This window comes from Rattus norvegicus, chromosome 11 (genome assembly GCF_021556685.1).
Source record: "Rattus norvegicus strain SHRSP/BbbUtx chromosome 11, alternate assembly SHRSP_T2T, whole genome shotgun sequence".
Lineage (NCBI taxonomy): Eukaryota > Metazoa > Chordata > Mammalia > Rodentia > Muridae > Rattus > Rattus norvegicus.
In genome coordinates, this window is record NC_141544.1 from 13,882,235 (window position 1) to 13,895,628 (window position 13,394).

Below are 13,394 nucleotides of genomic sequence, written 5' to 3' on the forward strand. Positions count from 1 at the left end.
AGTTTCAACTATATAAAATTATAATCATTTGATTTTTGAAAAAATTGTGAATGTTTTACAATGCTTTATTTTTAAACAGGAATTTAATGACTAAAATATATTTATTCAGGAAAAATGGCAAATTCTTTCCCAAAAATGGGTGCAATACCATATACAGCCACTTTTATCCATTCAACTTCTGACTAAAAGGTAGACAGAAAGATAGATAGATGGAGAGAGAGATAGTTAAAAAGACATTTCAAATCACAGCAGAAGTAAAGAGAGCACTGGAAAATCACAGTATTTAAAGGAAATGATAGTCTAGTACTAAGATTAATTGGAGTTTTAAAGTAGTTCTTTTCTAATTCATGAGCTTGCTGATTCTGAATCTCTGTAGCACTTCTATAAAATGGGAATTAAAAAAAAAACTGCCCTTTCATGAGGTTACTGAGATAGTGAAAGAGATAAAGCTCAAGGCAATTTCCAATAACCAAGGGCAGGTTTTAACGTTACTGTCACTTGCCTCACAAGCCTTTATGTTACACCATAGCCACATATCTCCTCATCCATGGGATGGGATGGAAGGTCAGGGAAGGAGAAGGGTCTCCCTTAACTCTCAGTCAGTTTCATGAGGTGGCTGTGCACTCAGTGCTCACATCTACTCTCTGTAACTTGTAGTGAAACAACTTTACAAAGCTCTGCTGTGGATGGCCACTCTTTGATTCAGTCTACAATTGAGTTTCTATCCCATCAAACCATGGCAAAAACATTTAGGTGAAACTTATCTCTTCCCAGTTCTTCTCTCTTCTCTATCTCTGTTTTTGCCTCTCCCTCTACTCCCCTCCCCTCCTTTTTGAGGTTTATTTAGCACATATAAAGGATGCCCATGGGTCATGTATTCATTTTCTTTGCAGCACAGCCTACCATTGGGATCAATGATTTTAATGGTCACCCATGATACTCTTTCAATGATTTTTAAAAATTATTCTGGTAAACCAGAAACCAGAGAGAAGCTCCCACACCATACAAGAGATGGCAGGTAGTGTGGAGAAAGAAGCATCTCTTTTATAGCTCTTAATGCATTTCATGCAGTTAATGCTTCTAAAACCCTTTCCTGTCTGTCCTCTGCATTCATGGTTGTATGCTATTTGGTTTTTCTTCTCTCCCCTACAATTCTCCCCATGTTTCTAAGAGCCGCCCCTAACATTTTGCTTTCATTTTTAAAAACATACTCTCTTAGAAAACTTAATTGTTCCTTTCTGTACCTGAAGATACAGAAGACACACTCTTGCTAGGTGTGTGATCTTTTAGTATTTCAGGAACCATATCTGATACCACTTGTTTCAAAACTGCACTCCACACTAGCTCCACCTCAAATGCTCTTCAATTCTGAGGGTGATAGATTTCTACAGTTGATCATTTATTAAACATGACTCTGTTTTCCAGTGCCTGAAGTGGCTTGATACTAATCCTTTCTAGTTCCTTTCTCTTTATAAACACACAAAACAGCTATGTATAATTTTTTAGAATCAAGCACACCATGAAACTCTCTCTGTGGTCATTTAAATGGAAGTAGAATGTCAACATTCCATGAAAGTACCTAAAAGCCCCAGCAATGGGCTCTGCCCTTCCTTCCTTTGCAAGTAGTTGTAAGAGTCTGTTAGCATGTTATGCCAACATATGGAGGACCTGTATCTGGAAAGTCATGCAGACTCAGAATAAATCACTGAAATTTGGTGACTATTTTACCAGTGTGAATGAACAAAATTATCTTGCTGCTATTGTCCAAAATGAGATTCAGGTCATGAGTGCAAAAATCTTAGCTCTCAAGAAGCAGAAGAAGGCTGGTGAGCTCTGTGAATCTGAGGTCGGCTCTGTCTACAGAGATTTTCTGAGTATCCAGAGCTGCAAATGGAGATGCTATAAATAAAGATAAAAGAAGGATTTTCAAGCTGGCACCTGAACCTCACTTATCCCTGCCCACAGCTTCCTGCTCCCAAATCCCATGGGAGAGAGAGCTTATGGCCCAGACATGTAGGCGATCCTGAGACTGCAAGGCAGGAGAGACCACCACTTCTACCCACCTTTGCCCACATCCTTGGCCCAGAAACTTTATAGGGCCTCTGGGCACAGGAAGATAGGGGCAGCCGAGTTGCAGGAGCCCTTCAGTCTAGACTGATTGGACCCAGTCAAACAGCTCCCTGGACCCAAATACCATGGTAGGGAGAGCTAAAACTTCAAAGGGGCAGACACACCTAGGAAACCAGAGGAGACTACTCTCTGACCCCATTTCTGACTCTAGAGGAAAAGGACTAGCACCATCTGAGCACCCTGCCCACATAGACCCAGGAGAAGTAGGGGCAGGCCCTTCTGGTTCCCGCCCACAAGAACAGCTGAAAGCCAGTGCACAGGAACCCGCCTGAAAGCAGAACACTCTGTCCCCATAACTGGCTGAAAGAAAAGAGGAAAAACAGATCTACACCACTCCTGACACACAGGCCTATAGGACAGTCAAGCCACTGTCAGAAAAAGCAAAACAAGGTAACACAGAGACAACCTGAGGGCAAGAGGCAAGAACAGGAACCAAAGCTACAAAAAGCAAGACTACATGGCATCATCATCATCAGAGCCCAATTCTCCCACCAAAGCAAACACTGAATATCCAAGCATACCAGAAAAGCAAGATCTAGATTTAAAATCAAATTTGATCATGTGATTGGAGGACTTTAAGAAAGATATAAAGAACTCCCTTAGAGAAATGCTGGAAAACACAAGTAAACAAGTAGAAGCCCTTAGAGAGGAAACATAAAAATCCCTGAAAGAATTCCAGGAAAACACAGTCAAACAGATAAAGGAATTGAAAATGGAAATAGAAACAATAAAGAAAGCACAAAGGGAAACAACACTGGATATACAAAACCAAAGGAAGAGACAAGGAGCCTTAGATACAAACATCACCAACAGAATACAAGAGATAGAAGTGAGAATCTCAGGAGCAGAAGATTCCATAGAAATCATTGACTCAACTGTCAAAGATAATGTAAAGCGGAAAAAGCTACTGGTCCAAAACATACAGGAAATCCAGGACTCAATGAGAAGATCAAACCTAAGGATAATAGGTATAGAAGAGAATGAAGACCCCCAGCTAAAAGGACCAGTAAATATCTTCAACAAAATCATAGAAGAAAACTTCCCTAACCTAAAGAAAGAGATGCCCATAAACATAAAAGAAGCCTACAGAACTCCAAATAGACTGAACCAGAAAAGAAACTCCTCCCATCACATAATAGTCAAAACACCAAATGCACAAAACAAAGAAAGAATATTAAAAGCAGTAAGGGAAAAAGGTCAAGTAACATATAAAGGCAGACCTATCAGAATCACACCAGACTTCTCCTTAGAGACTATGAAAACCAGAAGATCCTGGACAGATGTCATACACACCCTGAGAGAACACAAATTCCAGCCCAGGTTACTGTATCCAGCAAAACTCTCAATTAGCATAGGTGGAGAAACCAAGATATTCCATGACAAAACCAAATTTACACAATACCTTTCTACAAATCCAGTCCTACAAAGGATAATAAATGATAAAGTCCAACACAAGGAGGCAAGCTACACCCTAGAAAAAGAAAGAAACTAATCATTCTGCAACAAAACAAAGAGAAGACAAGAACACAAACATAATCTCACATTCAAACACGAATGTAACAGAAAGCAACAATCACTATTCCTTAATACCTCTCAACATCAATGGACTCATTTCCCCAATAAAAAATCACAGATGAATAAATTGGATACGTAATGAGGACCCAGAATTTTGCTGCCTATGGGAAACACACCTGAGAGACAAAAACAGACACTACCTCAGAGTAAAAGGCTGGAAAACAAAGCAAGCAAATGTTCTGAAGAAGCAAGCTGGAGTAGCCATTCTGATATCGAATAAAATCGATTTTCAACCAAAAGTCATCAAAAAAGATAAGGAAGGACACTTCATATTCATCAAAGGAAAAATCCACCAAGATGAACTCTCAATCCTAAATATCTATGCTCCAAATATAAGGGCACCTACATATGTAAAAGAAACCTTACTGAAGCTCAAAGCACACATTGTACCTCACACAATAATAGTAGGTGATTTCAACACCCCACTCTCATCAATGGACAGATCATGGAAACAGAAATTACACAGAGACATAGACAGAATAACAGAACTTATGAATCAAATGGACTTAACAAATATTTACAGAACATTCTATCCTAAAACAAAAGGATATACCTTCTTCTCACCACCTCATGGTACTTACTTCAAAATTGACCATATAATCGGGCACAAAACAGGCCTGAACAAAAAGATAGAAATAATCCCATGCGTCATATCAGACCACCCCGGGCAAAAGCTGGTCTTCAATAACAATAAGGAAAGAACAACCACATATACATGGAAGTTGAACAATGCTCTTCTCAATGATGACCTTGTCAAGGAAGAAATAAAGAAATTAAAAACTTCTTAGAAGTTAATGAAAATGAAGGTACAACATACCCAAACTTATGGGACACAACGAAAGCTGTGCTGGGAGGAAAACCGATAGCTCTGAGTGCCTGCAAAAAGAAGCAGGAAAGAGCATGTATGAGCAGCTTGACAGCACACCTAAAAGCCCTAGAACAAAAAGACGCAAATATACCCAGGAGGAGTAGAAGGCAGGAAATAATCAAACTCATAGCTGAAATCAACCAAGTAGAAACAAAAAGGACTATACAAAGAATCAACAGAACAAAAGCTGGTTCTTTGAGAAAATCAACAAGATAGATAAACCCTTAGCCAGACTAACCAGAGGACACAGAGAGTGTGTCCAAATTAACAAAATCAGAAATGGAAAGGGAGACATAACAACAGAATCAGAGGAAATTCAAAAAATCATCAGATCCTACTGCAAAAGCCTATATTCAACAAAACTTGAAAATCTGGAGGAAATGGACAATTTCCTAGACAGATACCAGGTACCGAAGTTAAATCATTAACAGATAAACCATTTAAACAACCACATAACTCCTAAATAAATAGAAGCAGTCATTAAAAGTCTCCCAAACAAAAAGAGCCCAGGTCCAGATGGGTACAGTGCAGAATTCTATCAGACCTACATACCAAACCTCATACCAATACTATCCAAACTATTCCACAAAATTGAAACAGATGGATCACTACTGAATTCCTTCTATGAAGCTACAATTAGTCTTATACCCAAACCACACAAAGACCCAACAAAGAAAGAGAACCTCAGACCAATTTCCCTTATGAATATCGATGCAAAAATACTCACTAAAATTCTTGCAGACTGAATCCAAGAACCCATTAAAACAGTCATCCATCCTGATCAGATAGACTTCATCCCAAGTATGCAGGGATGGTTTAATATACAGAAAACCATCAACATAATCAAATATATAAACAAACTGAAAGATAAAAACCACATGATCATTTCATTAAATGCTGAGAAAGCATTTGACAAAATTCAACGCCCCTTCAAGATAAAAGTCCTGGAAAGAACAAGAATTCAAGGCCCATACCAAAATATAGTAAAAGCATATACAGCAAACCAGTAGCTAACATTAAACTAAATGGAGAGAAACTTGAAGAAATCCCACTAAAATCGGGGACTAGACAAGGCTGCCCACTCTCTCCCTATTTATTCAATATAGTTCTCGGAGTCCTAGCCAGAGCAGTCAGAGAACAAAAGGAGATCAAAGTTATCCAGATTGGAAAGGAAGAAGTAAAAATATCACTATTTGAAGATGATATGATAGTATATTTAAGTGATCCCAAAGTTCCACCAGAGAACTACTAAAGCTGATAAACACCTTCAGCAAAGTGACTGGGTATAAAATTAACTCGAATAAATCAGTAGCCTTCCTCTACACAGAAGAGAAACAAGCTGAGAAAAAAATTAGGAAAATGACACCCTTCATTATAGTCCCAAATAACATAAAATACCTCGGTGTGATTGTAACCAAGCAAGTGAAAGATCTGTAGGATAAGAACTTCAAGCCTCTGAAGAAAGAATTTGAAGAAGATTAGAGAAGATGGAAAGATCTCCCATGCTCATGGATTGGCAGGATTAATATAATAAAAATGGCCATTTTACCAAAAGCAATCTACAGATTCAATGCAATTCGCATCAAAATTCCAATCCAATTTTTCATAGAGTTAGACAGAACAATTTTCAAATTCATCTGGAATAACAAAAAACCCAGGATAGCTAAAACTATCTTCGACAATAAAAGGACATCTGGGGGAGTCACTATCCCTGAACTCAAGAAGTATTACAAAGCAATAGTGATAAAAACTTCATGGTATTGGTACAGAGACAGGCAGATGGACCAGTGGAATAGAATTGAAGACCCAGAAATGAACCCACACACCTATGGGCACTTGATTTTTGACAAAGGATCCAAAACCATTCAATGGAAAAAAGATAGCATTTTCAGCAAATGGTGCTGTTTTAACAGGAGGTCAGCATGTAGAAGAATGCAGATCGATCCATGCTTATCACCCTGTACAAAGCTTAAGTCCAAGTGGATCAAGGACCTCCACATCAAACCAGATATGCTCAAACTAATAGAAGAAAAAGTGAGAAAGAATCTCAAACACATGGGCACTGGAGAAAATTTCCTGAACGAAACACCAATGGCTTATGCTTTAAGATCAAGAATCACAAATGGGATCTCATAAAACTGCAAAGCTTCTGTAAGGCAAAGGACACTGTGGTAAGGACAAAATGGCAGTCAACAGATTGGGCAAAGATCTTTACCAATCCTACAACAGATAGAGGCCTTATATCCAAAATATACAAAGAACTCAAGAAGTTAGACCACAGGGAGACAAATAACCGTATTAAAAAATGGGGTTCAGAGCTAAACAAAGAATTCCCAGCTGAGAAATGTCAAATGGCTGAGAAACACCTAAAGAAATGTTCAACATCTTTAGTCATAAGGGAAATGCAAATCAAAACAACCCTGAATTCCACCTCACACCAGTGAGAATGGCTAAGATCAAAAACTCCAGTGACAGCAGATGCTGATGAGGATATGGAGAAAGAGGAACACTCCTCTATTGTTGGTGGGATTGCAGACTGGTACAACCATTCTGGAAATCAGTCTGGAGGTTCCTCAGAAAATTGGACATTGAACTGCCTGAGGATCCAGCTATACCTCTCTTGAGCATATACCCAAAAGATGCTTCAACATTTATCAAAGACACGTGCTCCACTATGTTCATAGCAGCCCTATTTATAATAGCCAGAAGCTGGAAAGAACCCAGATGCCCTTCAACAGAGGAATGGATCCAGAAAATGTGGTACATCTACACAATGGAATATTACTCAGCTATCAAAAACAACGACTTTATGAAATTCATAGGCAAATGGATGGAACTAGAAAATATCATCCTGAGAGAGGTAACCCAATCACAGAAAAACACACATGGTATATGCACTCATTGATAAGTGGATATTAGCCCAAATGCTCAAATTACCCTAAATGTACAGAACACATGAAACTCAAGAAGGATGATCAAAATGCGATGCTTCACTCCTTCTTTAAAAGGGGAACAAGAATACCTCTCTTGGGAGAGAAGATGGAGGCAAAGTTTAGAACAGAGGCAGAAGGAACACCCATTCACAGCCTGCCCCATGTGTAGCCCAAACATATACAGCCACCAAACTAGATAAGATGGATGAAGCAAAGAAGTGCAGGCTGACAGGAACCGGATGTAAATCTCTCCTGAGAGACACAGTCAGAACATGGCAAATATATAGGCGAATGCCAGCAGCAAACCACTGAACTGAAAACGGGACCCCAGTTGAAGGTATCAGAAAAATGGCTGAAAGAGCTTGAAGGGGCTTGAGACCTCATATGAACAACAATGGCAACCAAACAGAGCTTCCAGGGACTAAGCCACTACCCAAAGACTATACATGGACTTACCCTGGGCTCCAACTGCATAGGTAGCAATGAATAGCCTAGTAAGAGCACCAGTGGAAGGGGAAGCCCTTGGTCCTGCCAAGGCTGGACCCCCGGTGAACAGGATTGTTGGGAGGATGGCGGTAATGGGGGGAGGATGGTGAGGGGAAGCCCATATAGAAGGGGAGGAGAAGGGGTAGGGGGATATTGGCCTGTAAACTGGGAAAGGGAATAACATTTGAAATGTAAAGAAATACCCAATTTAATAACGATGGAAAAAATTTAAAAAATAAAAGGAGAGACAGCCAAGTGGCACCCCCCCCCCAAAAAAAAAGAAGGAAAGAAAAAGAAAATAGAAGGAAAGAAAAAAAAAAGAGGTCTGGTGGTGAGGCTCAGTGAAGTATTTTTCCTACTACGTGTGTGTCAAAGAGTTCAACTCTTGACACTGCAAAGAAACAAGCAAGCAAAAAAACAACCAAAATGCAATAGTCACTTCGTGATCACCTTTGATACTACCAGAAGAATTCCCAGACTTGAATTGTTCATTTGACTATCTATGGAAACATTCCAGAGAATCACACATTAAAATAAATCTTGCCCCCATAAATTGTATCCTCAGAAAGGATAGTACATGGTTAATGAATGTATTAGTATCTGTATTAGTAAAAGATTGTACAGAACAATGTATAACTTGGTATGATAACAGGATTAGATAATGAGCTGAAATGTTGACAAGTTATGTTTGTATATATAGAAGAACACACAAGTCACATTTTAGCTGCCTAATATCCATCAGAGTGTTAATACTAAGGTGAAACCAGATATCAATATTGATTGCAACTGGAGGTATAAGGTTAAAACCCACTAGTTTATCCAGAGCTGTAGTCTCCAATTTGCTCATTGAGCGTTTCAGATAGCACTTTAAGTTTGACTTTACAGTGATGGAGGCAGTTATTCCACAGTTACTCTGACACTGCTGAACCTATCCCAGATAATGCCTCTGTTTCTTTAATATTCCCGTCTCATAATCTCTCTGTTGTCTCTTTGGGAGATGATATGGTTCAACATGCTGTTAATTTTTAATTTAGAAACTTTGCCCTCTGTGAGAAATTTTAAAACCTCAAAGTTCACAATATCCTTAAAAATTGTCCTCAGGCAATGAAGAGATTCTCAAATGGAGCAGTTCATTGATTACCTGTGGCATATATGCATTTACACATTGAAGATTAAATATAGTACTTAAAGCTTCTTTTGTTTAATACCATCGAAACAGTTTTAAGGGATTAGATTTATCCAAAAAGGAAGAGGATTTATTTTCTTATTTTATATATTTTACATTCCCAACTGGTTCCCTCTCCCTCTTCTCCTCCCAGTCACTACCCACTCAACAACCCAGCCACCCTGCAGAATGCACTCCTCTTCCACTTCTCTTCAGGAAAGAGCTAGCCTCAACAGGCCATGGCATATCAAGTTGCAGTAAGACTAGGTTCCTCCTTTTTTGCTGAGGCTAGACAAAGCAACCCAGTATGGGGAAAGAGTACCAGAGGTAGGTAACAGAGGCAGAGACATTCCCAGCTCCCACTTTAGGGGTCCCGCATAAAGACCCAGCTGCACAACTGTAACATATGTGCAAAAGGCCTATGTCTGTCCTATGCATGTTCTCCAGTTGGCAGGTCAGTCTTTGGACCCAGATTAGTTGATTCTGTGGGTTTTCTTATGGTGCCTTTGACCCCTCTGGCTCTTACAAACCTTCCTCCTCTTCTAAGGAAAAGAATGTTTTTAAAGGGAGGGGCTGTTCTTATGGATAGTTCTTATTCTAGTAGATCGAAGGATTTAGAACATGATATGGCAACGTTTACTACTTTAACATAATGTATGTATATTTCAGTTTAAAATCATTATGTGAATGTGGATAGGTGAGTGCTACCATCTTCATAATCATGGCAGTGTTAGCCTGCCATTGTAGTGGACCTTGTGGAAAGATGAAGGGGTCAGGACAGAAGCCAGAAGGCCCAGCATGTGACACTGAGTTTCTGTGGGCCTCACATAGAATGGAGCAGTAGGTGTTGAACAGAAGGTGCTCAAGCTGTAGTGATGAATCTCATCTGTGGCTGCAACCCAAGTTTGCAGATGTTTTCAGTGAAGGCTGGTGGGATTTGGGAGATTTTGAACCAAAGCAAATCAAATCCAGCAGAAATAGTAGGCTCTTCATTCACATCAACTGCCTCAATTAAAGGATGAGCACGCTGGTTTGGAAATGAAATTGTGTCAGTTAGTTTTCAGTCCTAATTGAACAAAAATAAATAAATAAATAAATAAATAAATAAATAAATAAATAAACAAACAAATCAATCAATCAACCAATAAATGGGACTGGAGAAATGGCTCAGCCATTAAGAGCATTGACTGCTCTTCCAGAGGTCCTCAGTTCAATTCCTAGCAACCACATGGTGGCTCACAACTATCTGTAGTGGGATACAATTTCCTCTTCTGGTGTGTCTGAAGACAGCTACAGTGTACTCATATACATTAAATTAATAAATCTTTTAAAAACTTAAAAAAAGAAAAAAACTGAAGATAAATGTCAATGGACCAAATGTATATATGGCTTTAGTCGTTTCTATAATGTAGGCCTTGGCTTGCGATGGTGCAACATATCATGTTAATATGTATACTAGAAGATAGAACCTATAACAGCTGCTTAGCTTATAGTTACTGGCTACTTGGCAACTTAATCCAGAGACAGAGACAGAGAGACAGAGACAGAGACAGACAGACAGACACACACACAGAGGGAGAGGGAGAGAGAGAGAGAGAGAAGAGAGGATCATACCCTCAGTTGCCCTCAGTGACCTTCCTTTAGATCCCAGGTATTTGTGTTTTTACCTCTAACACCACCACAGGTGATGGCAAAGCCCCTTAACACAGGAAGCTTTGAGAAATAGCTAAGATTGGATCTTTAGGAACTAAAAGGAGGGCTCAGTGTTTGAGTATTTGTTCTTTCAGAGGACCTGGGTTTGGTCCCCACTACTCACCCAGTGGCACAAAACATCTATAAACCCAGTTCCTGGGCACCTCAGCTGCCCTCACCGGCACATCCACAGGCAAAGCTCACTCACTCGAATGAAAATAAATGTTTTAAGAGTAATTCTAAAAAAGATCCGAGGTACAACAGAAATTTATACTCCTAGATTTTTTTTTTTTTGAGTAGTAACATTTCTATCATACTAGAAAGAACAAGACCCAGAGACAACTTTTGTTGCCTGAGAGACAATAAGGCAAACAACCCCTTTTGACCATACATTTGTACTCCTTGTCTCCTCTTGGCTTCTCTTCTCTGGCCCCTTAGCTGTAAGCTTCAAATCCCTTTTCCTCAGCTTAAGTTGCTATATGTCTCAGTCATCTGACCGCCTCTTTGAATCTCATAAATTTGTGAAATTCCCCTGTATATGTATGCGATTAAATATTGTTATCTCCTCCTCTTATATCATACATTAATTTAGCAAGGCACAGAGCACAGAAGGGAAGGTAGTACAAAAGTTTTCATTCCCCCTATTGAGTGAATGGAAATTCCCCCAATACATTCCTTTTTTTAAACATATAAATATTATTTTTATTTTTTAAAAAAATTATTTATTATATATTAATACACTGTAGCTGTCTTCAGACACACCAGAAAAGGGTATCAGATCTCATTACAGATGGTTGTGAGCCACCATGTGGTTGCTGGGGATTTGAACCCAAAAACTCTGGAAGAACAGTCAGTGCTCTTAACCACTGAGCCATCTCACCAGAGCCCCCAAAATAGTTCTTAGCAGAAATAATACTGACTCCAATCTTAGTCATCTTGCATCCAGCTAGATCACAAAATCATTAAAAAAAAGAAAAAGAAAAAATGATCCCAAAATAGGACTCTGCCTAATAAGTTTCATTCACACACATAAAAAAATCAATTGATGTTTTAATTGGGCAAAACATGGTCCCTACTATATGTGTCTTGAGTGTTACCAGTTGACATGAACTTATAACTTCATATAGCATCTACAGAGTCTCACATCAACGCTGTGAAAACCTGTTATCTCTGTTACAGATGATATGACTAGGGTTTAAAAGTGTAAGCTCTTTTCTTTTTTTTTTTTTTTTCAATTTAAAATATATTTTGGGGGGGTTCTTTATTTTTTTCGGAGCTGGGGACCGAACCCAGGGCCTTGTGCTTCCTAGGTCCGCGCTCTACCACTGAGCTAAATCCCCAGCCCCTTAAAATATATTTTATTGGATATTATTATTTATTTACATTTCAAAGTAAGCTCTTTTCTTAAAGTTATACAGCAGTGTTAAGACCACTGTTTTCAACCCAGGCAGTTTAGCTTTTAGTAGCAGCCAAAGTGTGGTTTACATGTGTATGCCTGACCAAAAAAAAAAAAAAAAAAAAAAGAAAGGGTAATGCTGACACAAGCTATTGGGAGCAAATACACTGTAGGTGATAAAATCATTCGATTTTCTTTCTTCCCATTACTTCCGTTTTGAGCATTCTTCTTCCTAAAGACCAAGTTGGCTTCAGTTTAAGTTGACATCCTGTAATCCTCTGGGCTGGCAATCTCTTGACTTGGAGAGAAGAGGAAAGGGAGGGTAGGTAGAGGAGGAATGGGGAAGGGAGAGAAGGAGAGAGGGAAGGAGGGAGGGAGGAAGAGGAGATGAGAGGAGAGGAGAGGAGAGGAGAGGAGAAGAGAGGAGAGAGAGAGAGAGAGAGAGAGAGAGAGAGAGAGAGAGAGAGAGAGAGAGAGAGAGAGAGAGAGATTTTCTTCACTCTGAAAACTTCACTTTCTAAAGAAACGAAATAAAAGATGCAGGGCTGAGGACAGTGACAAAGGACCTCTGATAAGCTTTCCTTTCCATGTCCTCGGACCTCCCTCCCGCGGCCCTCCTCCTCCCCACCCTCCCACCTCCGGCTACCAACCTCCCCCCACCCCCCACCCTCAGCGACGAAGAGCTTCCAGGAAATGTCCCAGTCGCCGCTTCGGGCTGGGGGCTGGGAGCGGGCGGTCCCCTCCGCCCCTGACTGCTCCGCCCGCTCGGGCTGGGCCGCAGCAGAGTTGGGAGAGCAGAGCCCAGGCTCGCAGCTCCTCTCCGCCAAGCTCAGGCACCGTCCTCCCCGCGCCATCACAGACCCCCGGCCGCCCGCTCAGCAATGAGGGTCCTGAGCGTGCGCTTTCGGGTGCTACTGGCCTGCCTCGCCCTGGTGCTCCCTGTCTCAGAGACAAACTGTAAGTAATCCGTATCTTCAGTCTTCTTCTGTCCTTACGTGCCCTAGCTGGTAGGATTTTCTCCTAGGCGGCTTGTTGCCTCCTAAGTTTCCAGTAAGTCCCCCAGCGGCTCAGAGAGTGGTGGCAGCCTGGGTCTGGCGGACTGAGTCAATGTGGGACAAGATCAAAGCTTGACTTGCTTTGAGAATCATT

At 40.2% G+C, this 13,394-nt stretch overlaps 1 protein-coding gene across 1 annotated transcript in view; it reads left to right on the plus strand.

Annotated features, from left to right (window-relative positions):
- Positions 1–13,042: 13,042 nt before the first annotated feature.
- Pros1 (protein S) overlaps positions 13,043–13,394 on the plus strand; it is an 80,555-nt gene continuing 80,203 nt past the window's right edge. Inside the window, exon 1 of the mRNA NM_031086.2 lies at positions 13,043–13,202. Coding sequence (NP_112348.2) covers positions 13,127–13,202 — 76 coding nt within the window. The 5' untranslated portion in view covers positions 13,043–13,126. The remainder of the gene's footprint in view (positions 13,203–13,394) is intronic.